Source organism: Plectropomus leopardus, chromosome 17 (genome assembly GCF_026936395.1).
Source record: "Plectropomus leopardus strain MGB_pleo_1.0 chromosome 17, ASM2693639v1, whole genome shotgun sequence".
Classification (NCBI taxonomy): Eukaryota; Metazoa; Chordata; class Actinopteri; order Perciformes; family Serranidae; genus Plectropomus; species Plectropomus leopardus.
The window spans coordinates 16,281,050-16,306,803 of NC_142192.1; the positions used below are offsets into that span (position 1 = coordinate 16,281,050).

Sequence of the window (25,754 nt, forward strand, 5' to 3'; positions counted from 1 at the left end):
CATCATACTGGATGCATTTAGCTTCGCATTCGCTTTTGCACAATTGATATCTTGCAAAAGAAATCTGCTTTGCACGTAAGTCTTCAGAGCTTTGAGCGAGTAATAATTTATTGCACGAAAGAAATCACTGCAGCTTCTCAATACAGCACAGCAAGCTCGCTATAGACGTATGTTAGGAAACACAGTGATCAACATCAATGAGCAAACATGGAGATCAAATATTTTTCTTTTTAAATTCCATTAATAAGACATTCCTGCTGGTCAATTAAAGGTAATTCAAACGGCAAAGTCTTCTCGCTTTGTTCACTGAAAATATGTATTAAAATGTCTTCATCATTGGGCAGTGATTTATCGCCTGCATGCACATTTATGAAGCACAAAAAAAACTTTAAAGCATGGACACAGATAGAAATAGAGCCCGACTTGTCTGTCCAGTCTGCACCACAGGACATTTGCAGCCAAAAAAAACCAAAAAAAAAACAGCCAGAGCTGCAACCACAGTACCCCCAGTGTCTCCACAGGAGGGCGTCAAAGAGCTCATCTTTTGGCCACAATCCACCCAATGAATTTTTGCAGCCGAAAGCCAATCCCCATTCAAACCCAACAACAAACAAATACGATCTTGACAGCATGCAAAAGCCAACAGGAGGACCGAAGCAACAATATTCAGACTGATCAGATTGACCATTCAAGTCACAATAAAATAAACTCGAACCATTCCTTCCACACGATTTAAACCTCTGAGTACTCAAACGGAAAACATATAAAATGCGACACTTTACAAACTGGTTATTGTTTGGATTAGTTGTTTGCAAATGTCAAAAAAGAGCAAACATATTGACAAGTTTCAGCTGTCTTACCTTGTGGTGGTTTCTTGTAAACAGAGGAGGTGATGAGGGGAGTTCGCAGGTGCAGTGATCCAGCTGAGTCCCCGTGGACGGAAGCTGGGGCTCCCGGGGGGGTCAGTGACGCACCGGGGCTCCTTCCTCTCATCGTGCCTAAACGAGACCCGACAGCAGGGCACCCAAACGATCCGGTCATGTCCCAAAGGCAAGCTCCATTCCTGCGCGTCGAGCCCTGCACCACCGAGAAAAAAACTCCAGAAAAAAAGGTGTAAAAATGTAGAAGGTCGCTGGTGGGAAGAAACAGCCGCGTGGAAGCTCGAGACCGTTAAACGAGAGGCTGCTCTATTCCGCTATTGGAAATTATATATAAAAAGTTCATGTTCACGGCTCCCCCAGCACGTGACCAGCTGCAGCCAATGGGAAGCCGAGCCGGGTCGTAAAGTTGTATTGCTATGTTGTAAATTTTCATAAACAACAACGGATTTATGACCCAGCGCTGGAGGGAGAGATGGGGAGAAAGGGGGAGGGAGAGACAGAGAGGGAAGGGGGCAGGTCACCGTCAGGCGCCATCTTACCGAGGACAGAGGGAATGCAGAGTTCAACAGTAATTTCCCTTCATGTGTAGCCTGTCCCATCTCGCATCCTCATAGTTCACATTCCCCAACTTAAGTGTTTACCTAACACTCATAATAGAGCGCGACATGTTTCATTACATGCAACCTAATACTGCTCAACATATTACTCATCCGGCGCGTGTTATTATGACTGCTTATTGTCATGCCTGAAGTTGCACAATATTAAATTCGCAAATATTGAAGGAAAATATTACATGCAAACAAATACACAGTTAAAAGCTATTTTCATTCAGTTATTGTATTTTAATTTACAGATTTAACACATACCCAGAGCTATTTGTTTACGTTGCTTCACAATGAAAACCTAAATCTATCACAGTATGTGCACATTTTAGCTTTTAACTCTTACAAAAAGCAAAATTTAATTAAAAGTGCATGCGTTTATTGCTGGCATTCACAAACACGTAGGGAATTTTGAGGCTAAAAATGTCTTCTAAAATGAAATAGACAACATTTTACTGCACAGGGCTAGGACTTCAAAACATTTACGTAAGGGTATTCCTACATTATAAGCATGTTCTGGGAATCTGAGGTAGGTTACATGAGATTATCTTAACGTAAACTAGCCTATAACTAAATCAATGTATGTTTTAATCCTTTGAAACATGAAAAAATGGCTTGATTTCTTTAAAAAGAAAAAACATGTAAAGAAGGCAGTACAACTTGAAAAGAAACTACACAAAAATTAGCGAGAAATTAGTAAAGGTTTGGTTTTTTTTTAACCCTGAAAATTAGGGGGGTTTTTTGAAAGAAAGAAAGAAAGAAAGAATAAAAGGAAACCTAAGAAACAAAAACCAACAAGCAAATGACCCAGCGGAAAAGTGCGTAAAATAGCAGCACAAAATTCAGTAATACAATTCTAAATATGTAGGGTAATTATAAATATACATGTCTGGGCATTTTACCATAGCGTTTTAAAAATAATTTTCTAAATCTTGCAATTTGCGGGACATTTACTGACTATTTTTCTCCCCATGTTTTTCACAGGAAATCAAACCACATTTCTTAGTGTTCAAAGGTTTAAATACTTGGGAAAGGCGTCTGAACGCAGCACGAGGAAAATGATGCCCATTCAGGTTTCAAAGGGTCAATCCTGGGATGTATAGAGATGTAAATAGGCATCGAAAACAGGGAATTGATAAGACATTATATTATTAAAAAATATACCAAAGCAGCTAAATCACATTTGAAGGCATTTAACTAACAAAGCATTCACTTAAAATGAGCCTATACTCGAAATAAGGCACATTTGCGCACAATGGGGTATTTGTTCTCTTTAAAAATACAACCGTCTGAGAATTACTCAAATATAATTTACTGTGAATTAGATTGACTTCTAGTGTCAGTGTTTGATATTAAATAGGTAGTTTTTCGTTCAGGAATGTTGACTCAGTACAATCTGTTAAATTTAAACACTATTGTGTTGCATGTACAAAAATATAGTTTGGATAGGTAGTTAGTGTCGATATCATGCAGATCCTTTGTATGCATTTTGGTGTTTTAAATATGGACAGTAGACCTACAGTCTACTGTTAAATACCTATTACACAATTGCCTTCAGCTGTCATTCATTTAATTAACCTAAAAAGCTCTATAGTGCATGATTGGTGCGTGAGAAACAACTCTTTAATTATACTAAACAGTGTTTCTTTCTTTTAATTTTCGTGTCTTTCGTTACTTTGCAGCCGTTTCTGAGTCCAAAGCGGCGCTCCGGGTGTCTCCAGCTTCGGGCTCTCCGGCCTCTGACACCGTCTCAGTATCACCGTCCTCTCCCCCGGGAGTCGCCTCCTCCTTGTGGTCTTTCTTCCACTTCATCCTGCGGTTCTGAAACCAAATTTTGATCTGCCTCTCCGTGAGGCAGAGGGTGTGCGCTATCTCGATCCTCCTCCTGCGGGTCAGGTACCGGTTGAAGTGGAACTCCTTCTCCAGCTCTAGGGTCTGGTACCGGGAGTAGGTCTGCCGCCCCCGCTTACGGTTTGTATCTGTGGAAGATAAGATGGGCCATAAAATTTGCAAAAAGAAAAAAAAACAAAAACTATTTTTCTGCATGCATGAAATGTCACAAACCATTAATTAAAGTGGTGTTGAAATTGATGCTGACAATAAAAACTTATAGCTGGAATCATTTTGAGACCCATTAATCTATTTGTGATAGCGCAGTTAATTGTGGCACATAGTTTAACATTACACACACACACACACACACACACTCATAATACACTCAACTCTGAAGGGGATTTTTTTTTCTTACTGCATCTATTTAAAGTAGTCCTGCTGGGATGTTTGGCCCATGCCTCCTTTGATACTCTGCATGCTTTTCCAATTAAAAGCCAGCGATGCTCTGCGCACCGAAGGAGCCATTTGTAATTAGATTACAGCCCCAACACCTTCTCCCTCAAAATTATAACACATGCCAATGTTTCAAATAGCTTGCATTCTAAATCCACTTGACTTCTTTATGTGGCCGACAATACCGGTGCATATTGATCCAGCAATGTGTACGAACGGGTTTCAGAGAAATACCAGAGCCTCTGCAGTGCAGACCCAATTAGAAAGGAGCTGCAGAGTGCAAGAGAACTGATTTACACAACAGGCCGGTCTTTTTTTTTTACAACCACAAAGGGGAGAAGAGGCTATAAGAGTAATAGGAGTGCAGAGAAAACCCCCAGCGGCAAGGTCTCTGCGCACTGAACACACAGAAGCGCTGGCCAAATGAATTTATGGCCGCAGAACTCATTAGTTGCGCAATAAAAGTTTTACGATTCTTTCCATGCAACACCAATGGCTTCTCGAAATTAATTGAACCACTAACGGCCCAATGTAAGTATCCTAATGTTTTGTAGGAGCATTGACCTGCAGGGCTTTGAAATAGCACATAGGAGACCAGCACATACCTGATGCTCTCATCCAGGGGTACATCCGGTACTGTTTGTCCGGCGGCGAGATGAGGGGTCCCGGCTCCGGGTGGCAGCAGCTGTCGGTAAACAGGCGGCTCTGGTCAAACCGGCTGCAGTGCAATGTGTGCGCCTCCTGCCCCTGGCTATAGCCCGGAGTAAACACGGGTCTGCTCTGGTACGCTGCATTATTGACGCTGTAAACTCCAGACAGAGACGGCGCAAACGCGATGGCCGCAGCAGTCCGAGCCGAAGCATAGTCCTCTCCACTGGGTCCAATACTGCAAGAAGCCCGCTCCACGTTTGGAAAGAGAGAACTACCCGTCGTATATTTGCTAAGAAGACCATCCACATAATAAGAACTCATATTTTTTTCTCTCTCTGATTTGTTGGCCCAGAATCCTCAGTGTCGTTTTTACGAGGTAGCGTGATATATGACAGCAATACACCCTAGATTTACACCAAACCCCATTTTCACTCTGGACCAAAGAACTCACCCACGTGACTCGGGCCTGGCCGCTCTCATCCAATCAGCAGGCAGACACGGATTTCATTATGGCGCAGGACTGCAGAGTGGGATTAACACTTCACACACAAACACATACATGTGAGGGGACACCAGAGAAATTCTCACAATCTCGGTGATCTAGAGGTCATTTAGGTTAGGCTGTATAAGGTCATGTGTTGATGTCATTTCTCTCACTACTGCTTTACAAATATTTTTTTAAAAGCTCTAATTATTTATTTCGATTTTATGTATAGTTTCGTAGGATACATATAATTTATCTAATGACAATGTTCGACACTCGGTAATAGGTTACACCCATACAAAGCATATAATAATTGGCCGTAATAGATGCCATATAACATTAACTAATACGGCATACTGATTTAATTGTTTTCTTTTGCTTAAAAAAACGTCAGTCTCACATAGTAGTTACGTGGCATAAAAAATAAAAATAAGAGCAGCAATTTGAATATATTTCTTATGTCAGTATAAGAAAAAAAATTCGTGTGGAAACATTATGTTTTACCTTTGATGTTTGAATATGATTATCTGTGACAATCTGACTTAATGTTGTGTGTGATATATTTAGATGTATATTTAGTGTGGTCTGGTTTTATAATCATTTTGACATATGTAAGGTGTTTTTGAGTACAATGAAAAATGTTTTCTAATTAAAATTTATCATTGTTATTTATCATTGTTATTTATTATTATTATTATTATTATTATTATTATTATTATTATTATTATTATTATTATTATTATTATTATTATTATTATTATTATTATTTATAATTTTGAATACATATGCACGAACACTAGATTTGGGAGGTTATAAATTGACAGGAATGTAAATAAAATCTGTTTTTAAAACGACACTAGCTAATTAGAATATTGTATATATGGAATATAATTTATTTGGAACATTTTAAAATGAAATTAAACAAAATAAAATAAAATACTAACTAACAAGAATAATAGTGGACATATATATAATAGATTTTCATCCATTTGTTAATTATCATAGACAATTGTAATTATAGTAATAATAACCATTATAATAATTTGTATTTTTATCATAATTGTTAAAACAAGAGGGTCCAGTTCATCCTCCGTATTTTACTGGCATCACAACGTTCTCTTAAGTGTCCATAAATGATCAATAAATTAATAAATGAAAGCATATTTACGATATATACATAAATATACAAGTATGAAAGACGGTAAATTGTCAGAATGAGAGTAGATACAACAACAGCTACTACAACTACTATAACTACTACTACTACTACTTCTACTACTAATGATGATGATGATGATGATGATGATGATGATGATGATGATGATGATGATGATGATAATAATAATGATAACAACAACAATAAACCCTAAATTTGTTAAAATATTTGTGAGCTTAATGCTCACAAATATTTTAACAAACTTAATTGCCAGCTGATTGTTTTTTGCTTATAAACTTAGATTAAAAACCGTACAGAGAAAAAAATATGTTAGTTAGGAAATCAGCGTTAAAAATGTAAATCAGAAAACGGTGTATGTTCATGTTTGCCTAATAGCACTGCTATTAAACAACTTGCTCAGGATGATTCGCGTCTACAACGCCGTATAAAAACATCAGTGAAAGACAAACACTGCACAGAGAGCGTACATCTGAATGCAGAGGCAGTTATCCAGCAGTCACTGTGCGCTAACTGTTTCAGTCCTCCCTGCAGAGCCGCAGGCTGGAGACGCAGCTTCTGCACAGAGACTGTAAAAAGGTGTGAAATTATTTTCCTGGACTCTTAAAAATGTTACTGCAGTTTATCCCCCAGTGCAGGTTCATTAGGGAGGAGTGTTAAAAGTGGTAATGTTGTGAAACAGTGTCGCCACCCTCTGGTGACTGGCGGGGACTGCAGGGAAGAGAGGCAGCAGTGCGCAGGCGTCTCTTTTTCTGTTTTCTGCTGTAATCCGGGGAAATACAAAACAAAAGTCAAAGAAATTACGCTCAAAAGGTAAAGTTACGTTTCTTCGGTTGCGATTTCACGCAAAGGGCGGATGACTTCCAACAGACTTGTCCAGATGTACTTCGAGAAAAGTATCACCTATAGGCCCACCACTGCGTTTGAAGCTGGCTGCTGGCTTTATTGCTCCTTCTCCTTTAGGACGGGCCCAGCTGAAGGAGCAGAGGGCGGAAGGTTCCCAGGTAGAAACAAAGGATCGCTCCAAATGACCGTGAGTCCTGCGCGTCCCCGTCGGGGAGAATCCAATAAAGCTGATCATTTCCGCTCGGCCTTTTGTCCAGAGAGCAGTCCCACAGAAAGAGAAGAAAAAAACAAATGGGTGCCATTCTGGAAACGGCCTAATTGTGTCTGGGCGGCCATAAAGCCATTAAAACTGGAATGCCAGACAGTATAGCAGACCAGGCGTTTTATTGCACTGTCTCTGGTCGAGTCTTTGAAGTTTGGGTCCATCTGCGTCCCCGAACGCGTCACAACAGCGCTCCAGTTTAAGTCCGAGTTACCTTCTAACTACAATCAGTTTGTGTGCAGCCTTTAATGAGAACTAAATGACCTGGTGTGTGTGACAGAGCCGTGCTAGTCTCAGATCGACCATGAGCTCTTAGCAGCTCTGCACCACACTGGATTTACTGCGTCTCCTATTTTCTATGTCCGTGTGCCAAATATTTCCTACAACATGCTGAGACTTGAACCAGCCTTACAAACACAGAGGCCATATTTTTTAAACTAAACCTCCTCTCTAAACCTTTGGGATAAGACTCTTTTAGGTCACGTTGCGTTTCAAATTTCCTGGTGCTGTTTCATTTCATAATATTTATTCATAAGCCGTTCCCGTTGTAAATTGGCTGTGTTGACATGGCGCTAATGACGGAGCTTTGGGCTGAGCGGCCTTGTCATATCTGACCTGCACAGCAGCAACATCGGCTGCATTATTTTGGGCTTCAGCTGTCGAAGCTCTCGATGTCTTTTTTTGTTTTGTGTCCTCTCGCCTCGCAGCGCTTTGCACCCCATAAAAGGTTATAGCGGTAATTGTCTTTTATGGCTGTATACAGCTAACAACATCCTCTGCCAAGACGCAGCTCTGTCCCCAATCCAGAAACACACACACACTCACACACATATTCACCTATAGGTGTGTGTGTGTATGTATTTTAATTGATGTGTGATTAATTATTAACACCTGTTAAAAATGTAAATTTGCACTAATGCTCAAATATCTAAATATATTTGCATATTTTCTGTAGGTATTTTCGAGTGTTTGTGGTGTGTGTGTGTGTGTGTGTGTGTGTGTGTGTGTGTGTGTGTGTGTGTGTGTGTGTGTGTGTGTGTGTGTGTGTGTTGAGCGGTAACCTTCATATTTTTTTTTTTTGCAGTGCGAAAAAACAACAAAACAAGCCTTTCTGGACTGCAATATTTCGCAAACTAAGACATAATAAAAACACATAATTCATTTCGATGTGAGGCCAGAATGAAATAAAAATATATCCTGCATGCATTCGCAGATATAATTTGTTTTATTTAATAAATAAAGTACAAATTACATTTGTGAACCAAAAGTCAGACGGTCAGCAGACCGTGAGGTATTCAATAAGTAGCCTACAGTGTTTTTATTTAATTTTCTCTCACTAACAAACATTATGTAATGTTACTCCCTGAAATTCATAGTTCAGCATCTAATGCAAGCAAATCTACTATAACCCGCCATCGGGAAAAAAAAATAGGTCATTGTAGGTAGTTGAAAGACATAGGTAGTCAATCGTGTCATGTGATATAGCTTCTATAATATTAATTTAGGGCCTAGTATTTTCAGCATTTTCAAGTGGTTTATGAGGTTTACGCACCTACTTCAAAATGCGATCAGACTCAGTTCTACGGCTCCAATGTTAGATTCAAACTCATGGTCATCAGTCATAGGTCTAATCAGTAAGGGAGAAACAACAATAAAAAATTAATACATTTTTACAAACTATACGCTCAGGTGACTCTGAGACAGACAACGAATAGAGCTACAAAACCAGGACACACACACAGCTACAAACATCCATACACAAACAAGCACAGGGACCAGGCCAACTAATTCACTTTAACGAGGTATTAATTCAAATTAACATAAGAAAAAAAACAACAAAAACGTGTGGGCACCGGTAAAATTGTGCAATATAAAGGCATCAAATTGAAGCCCAACATGCTTTTTTTTTACAAGACAAATAAGCCTAATAGCTTCTGTTATATAGAACAATAAGACGATGAAGTTTAAAAACAAGGTCCAGCAGAGTTAAAGAGCTTCCACGCACAAAGCTCACTAACAACCTAAATACTACATCGACGGTTCAGTCAGTCAGTCAGTCAGTCTCTTTCGGTCCACCGTCTTTATTAAACTTCTTCATCTTCATCCTGCGGTTCTGGAACCAGATTTTAACCTGTCTCTCGGTGAGGTTTAACAGCCTCGCCACCTCGTACCTACGGTCTCTGGTCAGGTAGGTGTTAAAGAGGAACTCTTTCTCCAGCTCCAGGATCTGGTGCTTGGTGTACGGACAGCGCTTTTTTCTCGTGGCACTCGCGTGGAGCCAGTTGGACACTGGGTTATCTGGAAAGAGTGGGGTGCGACAGTGGTGTGAGGGTCCGGTGCCGAGTCAGATATAAAAACAAACATCCAGCATTTAAAAAAAAAAAAAAAAAATCCAATTATTTTGATGAAAGGAAAATGACTTGACAGATATAACCGCCTCTAAAACATCCTCCTTGTTTCTCTCTGCACACTTTAAAAGCTGCAATCTAATATAGCAATGGGAGCTGGGCCATTAACAGTCCCCCATAAGGAAATGGCACGTTCAGAATGGCATCTGTTCAGACGCGCACCCCCATCACGCACCCCAGTCCTAACAGCTTTATGCGGTATAAATAGTAGGTAGACTATAAACCTAAAGGACTCTGCAGCGACTTACTTGGATCGAGGCCCGGTTTCTCTTCACCTTCACCGCTTATGTCCCCTGCCTGGCCGGACAGTGCGTCCTTTTCCCCCGGTGATGCCGTCGCCACCGTGCCGTTGGCGTAATCGGAAAGCAGCAGCGCGGTGTGGGAGCCCGGCAGCGCGCCGTCAACTCGCGTCCCCAAACCCTCTGGTTTGATTCCGTAGTGATGGCTGGTCGGTAATCCGGCCATTGGCAGCGAACCGGACATGGGCTCCAGCAGCCACGACTGATAGCGACCATCAGTATCTGCACCGACCGGGCCTTGGGGATGCCCATAGTGGTGATGATACACAGACGAGACGCTACCCGGGAACTGAGCCGGGACGTGGCTCCAAGACGGCCCGAACACCGGCGCTTTGGACGGGAAGGTGCATGTCCCTAGCTCGCTGTGGTCGTTAATGGAGGCGGACTGTCTAGAGTGCTGGAGCCCGGGACCGGAGGGGTATCTCGGCACAGAGAGCTCCTCGCTCTCGGGTAGAATGAGGGAATCGACGTAGTAACTAGTCAGTGTTCCGGATGTCGACATGGCAGAAAAATGATACGTTCACATGTACGCAGTCATACAACAGATACATGCAAAAGTAAAAACGGCGCGCACACACACACTCAGACACACACATACACACGCAGTAAACCCAGCCTCACAAAATAACAATGTGGAGAAATCAAGTAGCAACTTGGCCCCACAGAGAACTACAGTGGGCTAGTAATGGGGAGACAGGCTGCCATGCCATTGGGTAGCCGGCGCACGTGATCATAAAGGCTGAACAATAAAGGATAAATCAATCCCTTTGGTCATTAAATACTCACCCGCTCCTCTATAACAACCTCTAGTTTTAAAGCTAAGAATGATCAAGATATGAGTTAGATCTGTTATCTGTGACACGGAAAATATGAATGACTGAATGGAAAACATCTTTTACAGTATCTCAACTGCCGCTGCTCTTAAAACCACTTCTTGGTTATCCAAAACGATACAGTATGTTTTTGGAGGCCTTATTTTACGAGGTACTTTATAGGACACGTAAGCACCCTACCATTGCTGTTCACCAAAACACATTTTAACCACCAGTATATTAAAGAAACGTAGCAGGTCAGAGCTGAAACTGTATCTCAAATTACAACGAGGCTATACGGATTACATTCTTCTTTATTTTTGCTCCTTTTCGGCCATCAGACATCTTCCAATGCCCGTATATTATATATATGCCCCTTTGTTCAAACATTAAACATATTTTGCAGAAAACACGCCAATAGACAAACGGGTCACATCTAATACTCAACTAAATAATAATTTTCAGTTTAACTTTTAGCCATACAAAATATATTTTTGTAGGCATATGCTGGTTTAAAAACAATTTAAAAACAAAGGCTTAAATGATTATTTTTTTGTTGTTGTTATTTTTCTAAAATAACGGTATTTCGTGATTCAGACAACGATTTTCCACGTCTCTGTATATTCTGGCGCAACATTTCTTACATCTAATAATCCAGGTAGCAGAATATGTAGTTTTATCGAAGATAGTACAGGACTGTGTACATTTCTTATAGTTGAAAAAAAAAAACCCCAATACATTTATTATTAATAACTATTTCTTTCTTTAACTGTTAGAATGTTTTATTTTTACATTTTCAGTCAGGTTAATAAAAAGAAAATAGAAGCAGAGCTATTTCAAAGTTTTTCCTATTAGTTTAAGTTATAGACTATTCGTTTGGCGATGTAAAAGCACTATCCTATATATAATAAATTAAATAATAACAACTAGCCCATTACTGCATATCATAATATAACAATAATAATAATTATAATGATAATTACCAAATAGCCCATTGCTGCATGCTGTAGCATAAAATAACATTTACTAGACAGTCCATAACTGCCTGCCTGTTATAATATAACAATAATAATTATTATTATTAGAATAAATACTAAAAAGCCCATTACTGCATGTTATAATAAAAAATAAAAACATTTACTAAATAGCACATAACTCCATATAAAGAAATATGTTTGTTGTAACATGGTCACAAAAATTGAAAATACAAATATGTAATAACAAATTAAAATTAGCAAATGAAATAAAAATAAATCTGGTGAAAACTTATTATTGACGCACCGAATTGAAGCGCAACAGTCGAATATTTATTGGATATTTTCCGAATAACATTGATAGCGGTTCTCCCTGCTCAAACTACCGTTTAACCCGTTTATTATTTAGACCGCCGTTATCACTTGTATGGGCCTATATGCTGCCATCAACAAACCGGCTCCAATGCCAGCAAACAGCCAGTGCGTCGGTGTAACGTTACACTTAAATAGAGCTAAAAATACATGCGTAATGTGGTGCTTGTGGTTTCCTCCTTTTAAAATTAAATGGTGCGAGTAGTGGCGAACACCAGGAGAAAACAGCACATCTTAAATATATAGTAGAGATTGAGATTGATATTATAAAAATGTGAAACAAATAAAATAAAAATATTTAAACAGCTAGAAAATGCCCGATAGATGCGTTAAGATTAAAATACTTTAATTGATAAATGCGTAAATGCTGACACAAATTACATTTAACTGAAAATATATTGTTGCAACACAATATTCACAATTTACTGAGAGTGTCTGAATATTACAGAAATGCTTTAATAAACTAAACTAAATGCGGGTTTTCACAAAAATGTGGTAGCTGTGTGCGTAAAAACGTCCACAACATCCTTAACTCAACCCCACATTGCAGATCACGAAAGATCACAAAGCAGCAACCTTGAGATTTCGCACATTACGCTGCGTGTTTTATTTATTAAATAAACGGATAGCTTGGCCAACACCCAACAAGGCCACAGGCGATCAAACACACAGGAATTCTCTCCACTTATTGCATTTAGAAGAAGATCACACAGGGGAAAAGGGACAAGCTGTCCATAATGTGCACTCTGGTTGCAAGCTATCACCTCACCGGTAGTTGCACATTATTTGGTCAACAGACATCAAACAAGCCGAGGGGGGAAAGGAGCGGCTGTGCGCCTATTTGTGCACTAAAAGTTAGAATAGACAAACACCTTCAGGGGAGGAAAAGACGCCACTTTGCCAATGGCTCTCAGGCTGTAAACCTAAATCAGGGTGTTTTTTCACCCAGTTTACCGCAGGGGCTATTCACTTCTTTTGCCTCTGCAGATAACAGCCTGTCTGGCGGATCTAAATATCGCCATAAAGCCCTTCCCCTCCTTTTGTCTGAGCCACTATTGCGCAGCGGAAGCATCCGGTCTCATTGCCCACGGAGGTCGCTGTTGCCCCATTCACCTTCCCCTTCCCCTCCACTGCAGTGGTCGTAACCGAGGCCTTGTCTGGCGTGTCTGCGTCACTACTACTCACGGAAAACACTCACGGCTTTACCCTTAATCCCAAGTCTACGACGCATATACTGCAGCTCTGCTTTGATCACGTTTAAATTCAGCACACATGCCCAACACGTATCTTAATCACGAAAAAAGGAAAACATTTCAGGAGACAGGTTAAGAATACACACAACAGCCAGCCAGTCACCCCCTCCCTCCTCTGAGCTATAAAGCCAGAACATGCTTCCAAAACACCTCTCCACAATTTCCACCAAATCCCATCATCTTTATGTCCCAGATTTGCTTTCCTTTTGCTTTCGATGTGTGCAACTGGGGCAATTAAGACAGTTTCATGTTGCAGAGTTAGAAAAGGACCCCAACAACATGAAACTACCTAAACCACTCGACAGTCGATCCGGGCCTCAAGTGAAACACAATCAGCCAATTCATAATGGTCGTCGGTCCCGTCATCAAGTGTCCAAAACAAAAAAAAAAATCGTCTGAGAGAGTATTTGTACACACTACAGTGAAAGCCGGTGCAACAAGGCGCAAAATTGTGCAAATTCACAATGATAAATAAACTTACCCAATCCTCGTTAATCCCAGTATTGCCAAAGTTAAGCAGAAGATAATGTTTTATCCACAGTGTGTCTGTACAGTTCAGATTTCTAGCTGAGAGCCGGGCCTCCTCTCCGTCTGAAAGGCTCTCCCACGAATGAAGCAGCTCTTAGAGGAGAGGGAGAAAGCTCATATACCAGCCAGTCATAAAACTCTACAATAGCCGGCTGGGCATGCAGCTAGACGGCTTATAGCCTAATACCTTAATTATTTCCGATTGCCATTACATTAGCCTCTAGAAACATTTCGGAGCCGGTTCACAAAAACCAGTGACATCCAGGCGATGGAGCACATATTATTTTGGATTTTGGATTTGAAACAAAGCCCTTTTTTCTTCTTGTGTAGAATACACGTCGACTAAAATAAAAAATAGTTAAATAAAATAGTATATGAATCCAGAGTACAAAAATACAAGCTGCTACTCCTCAATGCGAGCTGATAATTTATTAAGCATTACACAAAATCACAGTCATATGTACACAGAAATATACAATAAAAACATTCCTACTTCACTTTGTACACCGTTTTTTTCGTGTAAACGTCCTCAACGTGATTAAAAGATTCAATTCATACATTTAGCTCATACATAGAATAGGCCTATATCATGGTAGACTACATCTAATGGTCAAAGGTGAATTATTCTCCCCTTGGTGATACATGGACGTTATATTCCAGACTGGTTTAAAAATTGCGTAAAAAATGTACGAAATCTTATCTCATGCATATCCAATTAAAGTAAAATTTATATTTGTTTGATTAAATTTAGGGAATAATTATTTGCCAGCGGTGGCAGGAAAAGTGGGCAATTTAATGTGTTTTTTCTTTAATTGCGTTAATTTAACTCCACTGACGACACTATCCAACCATACGACAGAGGTGACAGAAACAGATCGACAATACAAAAACACAACATCAGAAAACAATCGAATAGAACTCATAACATTCATGTTTTCCTTTTTCTTATTCTCGTTGCTCACAGAGGACGATGACTTGAAGCGTTTCTGGAAATAAAGGAAAGTTGTACCCCCACAGTGAAATGAGTCATTATATGGTGAGGAAGGGTGGTGGTGGTGGAGGAGGAGGGTGGGTGGGTGGATGTCATTGATTTCACCAGTTATCTTCTATTTCTATGTGATCACCTTGTTCATCATGAAAATCCGTAGTTGGACGTGAGCTCCCGGATCCTGTTTTCCCGCGTCATTTTCTTAAGTTTCATCCTGCGGTTCTGGAACCAGATTTTAACCTGTCTGTCCGTCAGGTGGACGCTTTTACTGATCTCTAGGCGGCGCTCTCGGGTCAGGTACATGTTGAAAAGGAACTCCTTCTCCAGCTCCAGTGTCTGATGCTTGGTGTATGGACAGCGTTTCTTCCGGCCGCTTTTTGCTGTCAGCCAGTTGGCCGTGTTTTCACTTTTTGGGTCTCCTAGAGAAAATCGCAGAGACAGGGTATTACGCACTGCACAACGTGTGTGTGTGTGTGTGTGTGTGTGTGTGTGTGTGTGTGTGTGTGTGTGTGTGTGTGTATGTGTGTGTGTGTGTGTGTGTGTGTGTGTCACACAGGGAGAAAAAGGGGCAAGGAGTGTGTTTGTGTTTATGGTTATACACATTACAGTAGCACTGCTTTTACGCACTGCAACATGAGGGACTGTGTGTGTGTGTGTGTGTGTGTGTGTGTGTGTGTGTGTGTGTGTGTGTGTGTGTGTGTGTGTGTGTGTGTGTGGGTGTGTGTGTGTGTGTGTGTGTGTGGTGTGTGTTATGGGTAAAGTATGGCTGCGTTGTTAAGCACACCAGACTTGGAGTTGGAACGCCAGTATAATAATGTGAAAATATGATATCAGTTTACACCATAACCAGTAAAACAACAACATCGTTTAGTGTAATAAACAGTAACAAAAAAATTAAACTAAATAAAAAAGATACAAAATATACAAAAGGAAAATACAAAAGGCCTACATAAATACACGTAGGCCTATTTACGAATACATTTTACGCAGCGCTCAAAATTAAAAATTAATACTAGCTATGGCAAAATGTACTTAAAATTGATTATATTGTATGTATGCATTTCAAAAAAAATATTTAGCTTTCCATTAAACTACAGGATTGCTTAAATAAGCCAAATCTAGCTTTGCCTCTCAAGGCTCGATTCATTTTCAATTTTACGCATTATATCTCGGTGCGTATTCATGCATATTCTATTTTAAAGCACTCATGCTATAACCAACTTGGATACAAAAGACTTAGAGGCAATAATATGTAAATGCAAAGTTTCCATACACGAGTCTTGACATGTCACCGCAAGTCTAACCAGTAAAATACAACTTCACGGGTGCCATAAAATCCGCCACTCTACCTGCAAACAACATTGCGGGACCACACCTATGATGAACTGTGCTTACCTTTGGTGGTCTTTGCTGATCTGTCTTTGTCATGCTCTTCTGTCTCGTCAGCTGAGGAGGCTTCTGCATCCGAGGACTCGCGTGCCTCCTCGGTCCCCGGTGCAGCGTGAGGCTGCAGGTCTGCGTTTCCCGAGGACACGGGCTCCTCGGTGTTCCTCCCTTCCTGCGCCGTGGCTGGAGCAGCAGTCGAGGTTGGTGGCGTATGGAAGCGAGCAGGAGCAACGGGGTGTAGGCCAAAATGAGAATGGGAAGGGTTCGGCTGGGGGCCGTTGGTGTTGTAAAGTTTATGAGAATGTGCGTGCGTCTGAGACAAGCGGAAGTAGCCCGGCACAGGCACTGAGCCCCCGCCGCCGCCGCCATCGGTAACTGTACAAGAACTCGAACCGAGGCCGGCTGTCGTTAACCTAGAATATGTCAGATCTTCGGCGGTGGAGGCTTTAGGGCACTTGGGCTGCTCATACAGGCAGTAGGTGCTCTCTTCCTTAATATTCTGCGGGAACGAGCAGGGCGCGACCTGGGGACCCACCGGGTGCTCTTGGTCCATTCGACATGACCTCTGCGCGTCCATCCACATCTCCATGCCAGACATGTACGCGCCAGAGGCGGAAACCACGTTTTGGGGACCCACATCGCTCCGCTTACCCATACCTGGGAAGTATCCATAGTTGTGTAGTCCGTAAGGCACTTCCGAAGCGGTGCTGTGAGGCACGCACACCGCGCTCCCAGCGTAGTGACCTCCGCCGCTCTCGGTGCGGCCACTGATCAGAGAATCCACTAAAAACGCATTTCCTGACGGGCTGTCCGAACATGACATTATTGTGGTGTATTTTGGCGAAGGGAGAAGATAGCCCTTTCTGGCTGACATTTCTTGTGCAAAACATGCTGGATATGATTAGAGGCACCCCCCCTCTCCGCCGTGCGGGCTGTAAAACCAATGGAAATGCTGGAAGATGGGCAGTCCCTCCCACTCCGCTGCTACGTAGCAGCCGGAGCGATATCCATCATGGAGCTGAGGCAGAGAAAGGAGGCAGCACAGCAATCAGTGTGTTCCCTCACCTCGCCTTAATGCACCACCATTACCCTGTAGAAGGGGCGAGGTCCATCACGATATAAAGTTTGAAAATACCTATTTATTTTTTTAGAGGCATTTCATTAATAAATTCTTTAAATAAGTTTGAAATCACTTCACTGAAATAACTCAACAAACCGACACATGGTGTCTGAAGCACTGCTTGCCTCATATGCAAATCAAATGGTAAAACAAATCTCAGAATACATTATTAGCCAGTGCAACACAGATGGAAGAACCCGTTTTATAAAAGTCTCATGGAAGCGATAATGAAACAAAAATCCAAGTACTTCCGTTACAAACACTCTTAAAATACTAGTCTACATTGGACAGATGTGGGCTTAAGGTGGCCAATCAAGTTTAAAAATACAGGCTGCAGAAATCCACCAACACAGACGTATAGAAAAGCAATGGGATTTACAGGTAATAAAATGTTTTTTTGGCCTTTCGCGATATGACTCGGCAAAAAGCCGCTTTATATGGTGTATCCTTTAGCCTTAGGACAGTCTGAGCTCCTCCGCACTAAAAACAAAGGTGTTAAGACTAATGTTGCCTGCAGATAGGGCGACTAATATCAAACACACCTACTTAAATACGTATTGTTTGCTTTGTTTTTGTTTTTTGTTTAATTATTGTTAAATAATCATCTCTGAAGCACTTAATATCAAGTTTGCATCGTTGAACTGTTTTTGTGGGTTTTTATGTACTCACAAAATGTTATATTATTGACTGTATTACATCTTAAACAAACCTTTTTGACTTGAGGTTTTTGACAAATATTTGATTGTGTAAAATCACCAATCAAGATTAACGAAGCTACCCAGTGTCACCGGCAATTAAGAGCAATAAAAGTTACAGTAACGAAAAACAAATAGACGTTTATACATGAAAGTATTGTAATGTTAGTCGAATTGCTTCACCCTTTAAATAATAAATTCCTAAAATACCATAGGCTATGTAACAGGATATACAATAACCCCCTTTCACTATAGGCTCTGGGTTTCTCGTCATAATATTAAACTTCCCGCATATAATTTTACATTTCACCATAAACATGACATATTTTAGGAGATATGTTTAATTTGTATGATCAGTATTTGTTATCATAACGGTTCTATTACTGTTGTGTTTTGGGTTTTTGGGGTTTTTTTTGTTGTTTCCGCACTATTATAGGAGACGGAAATGAATTCATCTGTATCCAGCTGGTCATTACGCACAACACACTCACACACAATAAGAGGTTAAACATACATGCACTTTCGTTCAGAGGTTAAAAGAAGAAAGATGATTATGCGAGAGTTATAGATAAACGGTGCGGTTAAGCTAAATCACATTTAAAATTTCCATCAAAAGTTAAAATAATTAAATTTGTTCAACTGCCAAAGTACTGATCACGGCGCTGAGCATGTAACAGGCACAATGTACCAAAGCAGAGCAGGCATAAAGCTTTGCACATACAAGTCATCCTGTCGGTCCAATTTGGGGCAATAAGGGCCACAATAAAACTCTCCTTCCATCTCGTAGTGTCCTTGGCCATGTGCACTCCATTGCTCTCTCCAGGTTGAAGTTAATCTCGGCCAGCTTTGCCATTACCAGGCCCAGGTGGCCGCGAGCCCCCCTGGGTTTTTTGTTTGCAGCCTGTTGTACTGAAATGAGGAAATTTGGGAGAAATTCATAAATTGAGCCCATTTAGGTTTTCAAACGCTCCGCCACTGACAGCTCATTTAAGGACACGGGCTTAGATTTTTTTTTTTAGCGTGTCGACGGTGGACGTTTGTCAATCGCTGCAGCTCAAAACGCACATATTTCAAATGGCTTAAATGACTGGAAGTTAGCTGAACATTATTTATGCGAACATTAATACGATACAATACTCTATTTGAAAAAGCAAAATGATATGTTGTAAAAATATATTAAGCTAAGAGCTTTTCTGCAGTGCGGGGGATTAAAAAGGACGCGCGCAGAGCATTTGCGCCTTTTAGGTAATCCCCCCACAAAAAAAAAAAAAAAAAAATCACTATAATTTGGACCTATACTAAATAAACACAAACTAACAGCAATAAGTTCGAAGCGTGTGTACTCTCTCCAGTGGCCTGCCCCTTATGGGAAATATGAGCCAGTTAGGAAACTAAATACATCAATTAATTATCTGTGCCCAGTATTAAATTGTTTTGGCCTGCACACACTTCATGGTGTTGTACTGGCACGGAGGCCTATCGATATCTTGGTGTTACAGTTATTAATTGTAGCTATTAAATCTTCATTTTCACAGCTGCCCGGCTATTATATCCTCAAAACAGTTTACTCTGACCACTGGCTTTGATCCGGCCCATATAATCGTGGCCAAAGAGGCCGTTTGAGTCGTATCATGTTCGTCCCGAGTGCAGTTATGAACAATAATGCGGCGTTTTATTACATCCAGCGGAAGCATTTATTTTTCACGAGAGACAAAGGAGAAAGAGACTCGGTCCACACGCATTAAGGGGTCCAGAATAGCCACTCGCCACACGGACTGACACCGAATAGCCTCACAGCAGCGCAGCTCTGTATCTATGACAGGAAGGAAAAGGAGACGTTGCCCTATCACAATCAAATTGACCTTTTTTCTAATAGCAGCTTTTATCCACTTGGCACGTACATAGAATAATGTGTTTTGGAAGGACGTCAGATTTTGTTAGCGGATTCTTTGAAGAGGAAGAAGAAGAATACAAGCCAGCTGCTGTGATTTAAGATGAGCTGCATTAGCATGAGAACCATCTGTAAAATGAAATCATTTGTTTTGTATCCAGCACCCGCTGCTTACTGTTGTATCGTTAAGATACTCGCTGTATCCATTTTTAATAATTAAGGCAGACTTTCCCAAAATCAAAAACATTTGTGGTTCAACTGGACGGATCTCTCCAGGTACAAGCCCGAGTCGTGCTATACTTCAACCATTAAAAAGCTCAAGCTCAGCACAATGAATAGCACATGCAGCATGAAGGCTTGGCACAGATGTGTTGCCTTATTAGGGCCCCCAGGAAGACTTTCTCTACCGCACGGCCCAGTGAGCACCAGAGAAATGTGGAAACTAAACACAAAACTGCTCCTATCTCCAACTAACAAGCCTTGCATGCAAGAGGAGAGTAATTGCTGGACATTCAGATTGACGCAACAGAGCAAAAATGCTCCAAGCTGCGTTCACAACAACTTTTACCTGTTTGCATTCGAGGTGAAAAACCCCACGGCCATGACATTGGTCCCAACAGCGCCGCCCGGTGGTGGAGCAGGGCCTAATCCTGAGTGCAGCCGTCGCCACTAAACTGATTCGAGGTGGATAAACCACGCGAGGGGGAAAAGCCTCTGAAATGAAGTCGATGCAGCAAACAAGCAGAGGCTTCTCCTATCCGTCCTCTCCCTGTCGTTGCTCTCGCCTCCTTGGTAACACAGTTAATAACCTTGGGTCTCAGACGGTTTATTGCACTGCACTCCAATTGTACAAATGCCCCAGACTCTCAGACAGCTTTTATGGCCGCGTTGCTGCGGCAACGGGGAGGATGTCCCGTAATTAGGGACGGAATTCCAGCGCGCAGTAAAGGATGCGCAAGGCAAGGCCGGACTATGGCAGAGAGAGGCAACCATAAACTTCAGCCTCTCTCCCCCGCGTTTATGGCCCTTTTGACTGTCATATATGAACGCCAATGCGCTGCGGCTAGCTCCCATAAACACAGAGATAACAACAGCAAATATGGCGACCCTCGCCAAAGGAGACTGCTGTTGGAAGAGCGTTTCCAAAGCCAATCAGCGAAATGACAGCTTGCACACATACACAAACTACAGAGAGAGAGAGAGGGGAACAGATTGAGAAATGAATAAAAAGCTGTGTACATGGCAAAATCCTAAATGTTTGGCGACAATAAATGTTATTGAGATATATAAAGTTTGATCTACGAGTGTTTCAACAACAAAGATTTCCTTTAGATGGAATGCAAGAGTTGTAAAATATCCTATATTGCTCAAAATATTGAGGGAGGTTTGAACTAATTGCAAAAATTAATAGCACAAACAAAATTTGAGAGCGCAAGAATGCCATTCGTTTTATTTCAAACCTTTTCGATCCATGGGAGCCTATAATTAAAAATCTAAGGTCATTTAAAAGCATTTCACAAGAATTGACAATGTCATTAATAAATTTGTCACTTAATGGACTTTTATTTTAAATGTATGACATAAAAATATGTTTAGTTTGCATTGTTCGTGCCTCTATCAGGCTGGATGGATTTTAATTTGCATATGAGCCCTTAATTGTGCTGCGCTTCAGTGTTTTTTAAGTGTTTGTTACACTGCAAAGTATCTGACTGGGATAAATCGATAGCAAGTGTGAAGTGAGTGTGTTGATTTTTCGTGTGTAAAATGTTTCACATGCGTATTTTTAGTCACCAAATGTGTTACAGATCTACATTAAAAATATTTGTTGTTTTTTTGTTGTTGTTTTTTTAAGAAAAGTTTGTGGGGGGGCAGAATAACAACGCATAAATATTTTTTCAATTATCTTTTCATTGGTTTTTTATTTGGAAATATAGTATAATACACAACAGTTTGGGCATACCAAGCAATTGATTCAATGCGATGACCCTGACCAGACTTGCCCTGACAGCACACTTGAAAACGTATTTTCTGTAGACTGCAAGTACCAAAGGATCACGAGTCATGACAAAAATATTCTGTGATGCGGTATCAATATTAGACCGAAGAGGGCCCGCTGCATATATACCTGTGTGAATCTGTAGGGCGTGTACCTCAGTGCAACTCCACGCGGATCCAGTGGACGAGCTTATCTCTCTGGTTTTGGCCTGCGTTATCAATGCTTAACTGATAGTCTCAAAAAAAAAATCAAAAACGTGGATTTGGGCGTTGAAAGATACGCAAAATATAAATATTGAACAGCCCTCATTGTGCAGGAAAGAAGACAAAAGCTCGCTTTGACGTCAGCCCAAGACACAACACGGAATCCCATAGCCTGTTTGTAATAATGGACTTGGTTAGCCGTGGCGTTAAAGGAGATAGTTAACGAGTGGCTACAAAATAAATAAGCACACAAAACAGAAACACATTACATTCTCATCCGTTCGGACTCATTTGGTCACACCAATATAGATTCAGTTATTAAAGTCACATAGGCGCCATCATCCTAAATTTCTGATTTTAAAAACAGAAAAAAGTTAAATCTTTTGATTACAAAATACACTGGGTCAGTCAATTAGCGACTGCTAATTTGTATGAAAAGAAATGAAACAAGGCGTCTGTGAGTCACAATAATATTAACACGGGCCCTCGCAGGCGCACAGTCTTGGCGAGGATTTAAAAAAAAAATCCTTTTCTACATTTTTCCTCAATACAGAGTCTGGAGAGCAAAAGCAAAGTCCGCAGACTGTCTTAAATCATGCTCACTCTTTGGGTAACTCAGATCGCAGGATACTGTTGTCCTCGAACTTGAAATTAACCATTGAGCAGTGTTGTTGCTGCTGCTGTCTCGGCCACTGTGGTACACAATGTACACAGAGAGTCACAGTCGGAGAGTCTGTCTGTAAACGCAGTCAGCAGAGGACCATGTGAGCTGTTTGCTGATTTGACCCCTAAAGCAGAGGATTAGATGTATAATACTGTAATCTATCTCTGTTCAGTTTCTTCTCCTTCATGCGGCGGTTCTGAAACCAAATCTTCACTTGTCGGTCGGTGAGGTTGAGCATCCGAGACAGTTGCAGGCGTTTCTCCTTGTTAATGTACACACTGAAAAAGAATTCCCTCTCAAGTTCTCTAATTTGATATTTGGAATAAGGGCACCTTTTCTTGCGGGTCCTCTGTCCATCTGGAAGGCACAAAAAAAAGCCGGTCAACGAAATATGTACACATTTCAAATTAGCCATGACTATGTTACAAAAAAAGATTTACACGCCCTGGATGTTGCCCAGATTACGCATAAGGGCGGATTTCCTCTACATAAAGCATTAATAGCAGATTTCCCATTTCAACATTTCAACTGCCACATAGAGAGATATTATATTACGATGGAAAGATTACCAAACCATTCGTGCTGGTTCGCTAGACAATACACTTGGGCTTTGACCTTTTCTAGCAAATGAAAACAACAAGCTGACTTTAAACATGAGCAAATAATAGCAACAGGAAATACACACTGTGCTACATTAGATAGTTAAAGAAAATATTGGTTTTATGGAACATATAAAATGGAAAAAAATGTTTAAATTGGAGTCCATGATAGCTTTAACACAAGTGCCCATGTATGCTAAACCTTAAAGGCACAACCCTCATTACATGCAAGTGCTCCTTTAACGCTAAGAAACCGTGAAACAAGCAAGTTTATAATACATGGAATTAACGCGGCTCTGTATAGGAATTTAAACTGGGTGCTTTTAAAGAAACGTCAGGGAGTGTTATAGAAAAATCACCGGCCTGATGTCTTTCACGGCCAATTTCAATTCCAAACACGTGATCCTGCAGTTTATAACAAAGTTTTGTTGGGGGGTGGGGGGTCTACAGGCCCTCTATAAACCTTATATGCTTATAAAACAGCATATAAAATTTTTAACAGCAGCGCGCAAGATTGCAAACTTTCTCTCATAACCAAGGCGCTGACTTTAATACGTACTGCTGTTGCTGGATTTCTCCTCATTGTTGCCGGAAGATAACTCCGGGCTGCTCGTCTCATCCCGCGGCTCCTTCGCTTCAGTGTCCCTGCACGATGGTGTGTCCTCCGGAGCGGAGCTGGGCTGCTTGACCGACGTTTTGTCCCCTGAGTAGCCGTTCGTGGAGGAGCTTTCAGACGCATTCCCGTACGCCGTTTCGTAAAACTGATCGAAAGCTTGTGGCAGCACGCCATTTCTGCCCACGTTCCCGTAGAAATTAGTGGCAGCGGAGCCGGCGCTGGTGTGGTGGTGGTGATGATGGTAGGCGGCGGCGGCGGCTGCCGGGCTGTTTTTACCGAACATGTCCCCTACGACGGCGGTTTGAGCCGAAAGACAGTCCCGGTGCACCATGTCCTCCGCGGTGGGGTAACCATGGGGCAAGTTCCCCCTGTGCGGCCATTTACCGGACGCTTCAATGGCTGCATAGTCCCTGAACGTCACCTCTCTGACGGGCTGGACCTGCGGCAGGTTAGAGGAGTAGGAGTATGTCATGGGGCGGGTGGACGGGGTCTGGGATAAAAACGAGGGAAGACCGGAGAAATCAGCCCCCGCCGACACGTAGTAAGTGCAACTGGGCAAATACATGTTCGATCCGACGGGGACCCTTTCGTCAAAATCCATCATCGTAGTTCACCCTCTACTATAACTCTATGTTGGGGTTTGATTCCTCTATAACCGCCCTGAACATGGCTCTGAAGCGCCGTGCCTCCTGCCTCTTTGAAGCAGGTTCGCTAAGCAGAAATTTGGAGACGTAGGCTGACGTGGAGAGCCATCTCCATCCACTCCACGGAGGAGGAGGTCACGTGACCACGCGGCAGAAATTGACAGATTTTCAGGCTGTGTATACGTGTGTGCGTGCCCTGCGCGCGTGTGTGAGTGTGTGAGTGTGTGAGTGTGTGTGTGTGTGTGTGTGTGTGTGTGTGTGTGTGTGTGTGTGTGTGTGTGTGTGTGTGTGTGTGTGTGTGTGTATAAGAGTGTAAGAACCATGACTGCTATGTGTCCCAAAGCTTGACATTGGTGGTTTATCGCCATGTCGGCTTAAAAATGATTTTCTTAACATGCAACGAAGTTAAAGGAGGAGAAGTTGAATGCTGGCTGTTAAAAGACAAAAGATGGATTTCAGTCGTAGCCAAAATAGCGATATAAATTTCCCAGATGTTCTGGGCTTTTCCACAAAATCTGCCCTGGAAAAAAATGTGCTTAATTTAAGCTTTTCAAGTTATCCTTGTTTTCACATTATGTGCACAATGTGCGAAAAATAAAATTACTCTGCGAGATAACTTGTCCGAATCCATCCGTCAATAACATTAACTAAAGCAGAATTACTGTGCATAGATAACATAGACCTAAATTGGCGGAAGGAGACAACAAGCTTATCTCTGAAGTCTGCTTTTAGAAACCTCTTAGTCATCATCATTTGGTGGTTTTACAACATAGCATTTGGCCCAGTGGGCATTTGGTTATCAGGGTCATGTTCAAAGTAGCGGCTAATGTTTCAACTGCCTACAGTCTTGTGTTAATACCAGTAAAACTAAACTGAAATTTTGGCAAAATAAATACAAGACACGGTCCTAAACTTTATAGAAACCAAAATTCAAATATAATGGAAACATGGATAATGACATTTTGGTGGTCTGTGAAAAAATGCTGTAGGGAACAATCATTTGAATTGCCTCCTTAAGATTAGTGAAGACAATTTATGATTGTAATTTTTATATTTGCTTGCGAGTAACAACAAAAAAAGACATGCAGAAACGGAGTATATGGTCAAGGGCAAAATGCGC

The 25,754-nt window shown here is 41.3% G+C and overlaps 5 protein-coding genes across 5 annotated transcripts in view; all 5 read right to left on the reverse strand.

Moving 5' to 3' along the window:
* Nucleotides 1-1,094, reverse strand: part of hoxa3a (homeobox A3a) — a 31,560-nt gene extending 30,466 nt beyond the window's left edge. Inside the window, exon 1 of the mRNA XM_088090753.1 lies at nucleotides 861-1,094. The gene's annotated coding sequence lies outside the window, so the exon portion shown is untranslated. The remainder of the gene's footprint in view (nucleotides 1-860) is intronic.
* A 590-nt stretch (nucleotides 1,095-1,684) lies between these two features.
* LOC121958243 (homeobox protein Hox-A7-like) lies at nucleotides 1,685-5,526 on the reverse strand. The gene is made up of 2 exons (XM_042507125.2): nucleotides 4,375-5,526; nucleotides 1,685-3,462 (listed from the first exon to the last, which is right to left on the reverse strand). Exons 1-2 carry the CDS (start codon nucleotides 4,739-4,741, stop codon nucleotides 3,155-3,157), a joined length of 675 nt encoding a protein of 224 aa, XP_042363059.1. The 5' UTR covers nucleotides 4,742-5,526; the 3' UTR covers nucleotides 1,685-3,154.
* Nucleotides 5,527-5,981: 455 nt separating this feature from the next.
* On the reverse strand, nucleotides 5,982-13,553 carry hoxa9a (homeobox A9a). The gene is made up of 2 exons (XM_042506397.2): nucleotides 9,843-13,553; nucleotides 5,982-9,484 (listed from the first exon to the last, which is right to left on the reverse strand). Exons 1-2 carry the CDS (start codon nucleotides 10,393-10,395, stop codon nucleotides 9,240-9,242), a joined length of 798 nt encoding a protein of 265 aa, XP_042362331.1. The 5' UTR covers nucleotides 10,396-13,553; the 3' UTR covers nucleotides 5,982-9,239.
* A 693-nt stretch (nucleotides 13,554-14,246) lies between these two features.
* LOC121957750 (homeobox protein Hox-A10) lies at nucleotides 14,247-17,221 on the reverse strand. Its single transcript, XM_042506508.2, has 2 exons — nucleotides 16,216-17,221; nucleotides 14,247-15,239 (listed from the first exon to the last, which is right to left on the reverse strand). The coding sequence occupies exons 1-2, from the start codon at nucleotides 17,078-17,080 to the stop codon at nucleotides 14,965-14,967; spliced, it is 1,140 nt and encodes a 379-aa protein (XP_042362442.2). The 5' UTR covers nucleotides 17,081-17,221; the 3' UTR covers nucleotides 14,247-14,964.
* Nucleotides 17,222-21,802: 4,581 nt separating this feature from the next.
* Nucleotides 21,803-24,856, reverse strand: hoxa11a (homeobox A11a). Its single transcript, XM_042516704.2, has 2 exons — nucleotides 23,934-24,856; nucleotides 21,803-23,132 (listed from the first exon to the last, which is right to left on the reverse strand). The coding sequence occupies exons 1-2, from the start codon at nucleotides 24,592-24,594 to the stop codon at nucleotides 22,900-22,902; spliced, it is 894 nt and encodes a 297-aa protein (XP_042372638.1). The 5' UTR covers nucleotides 24,595-24,856; the 3' UTR covers nucleotides 21,803-22,899.
* Nucleotides 24,857-25,754: the final 898 nt, after the last annotated feature.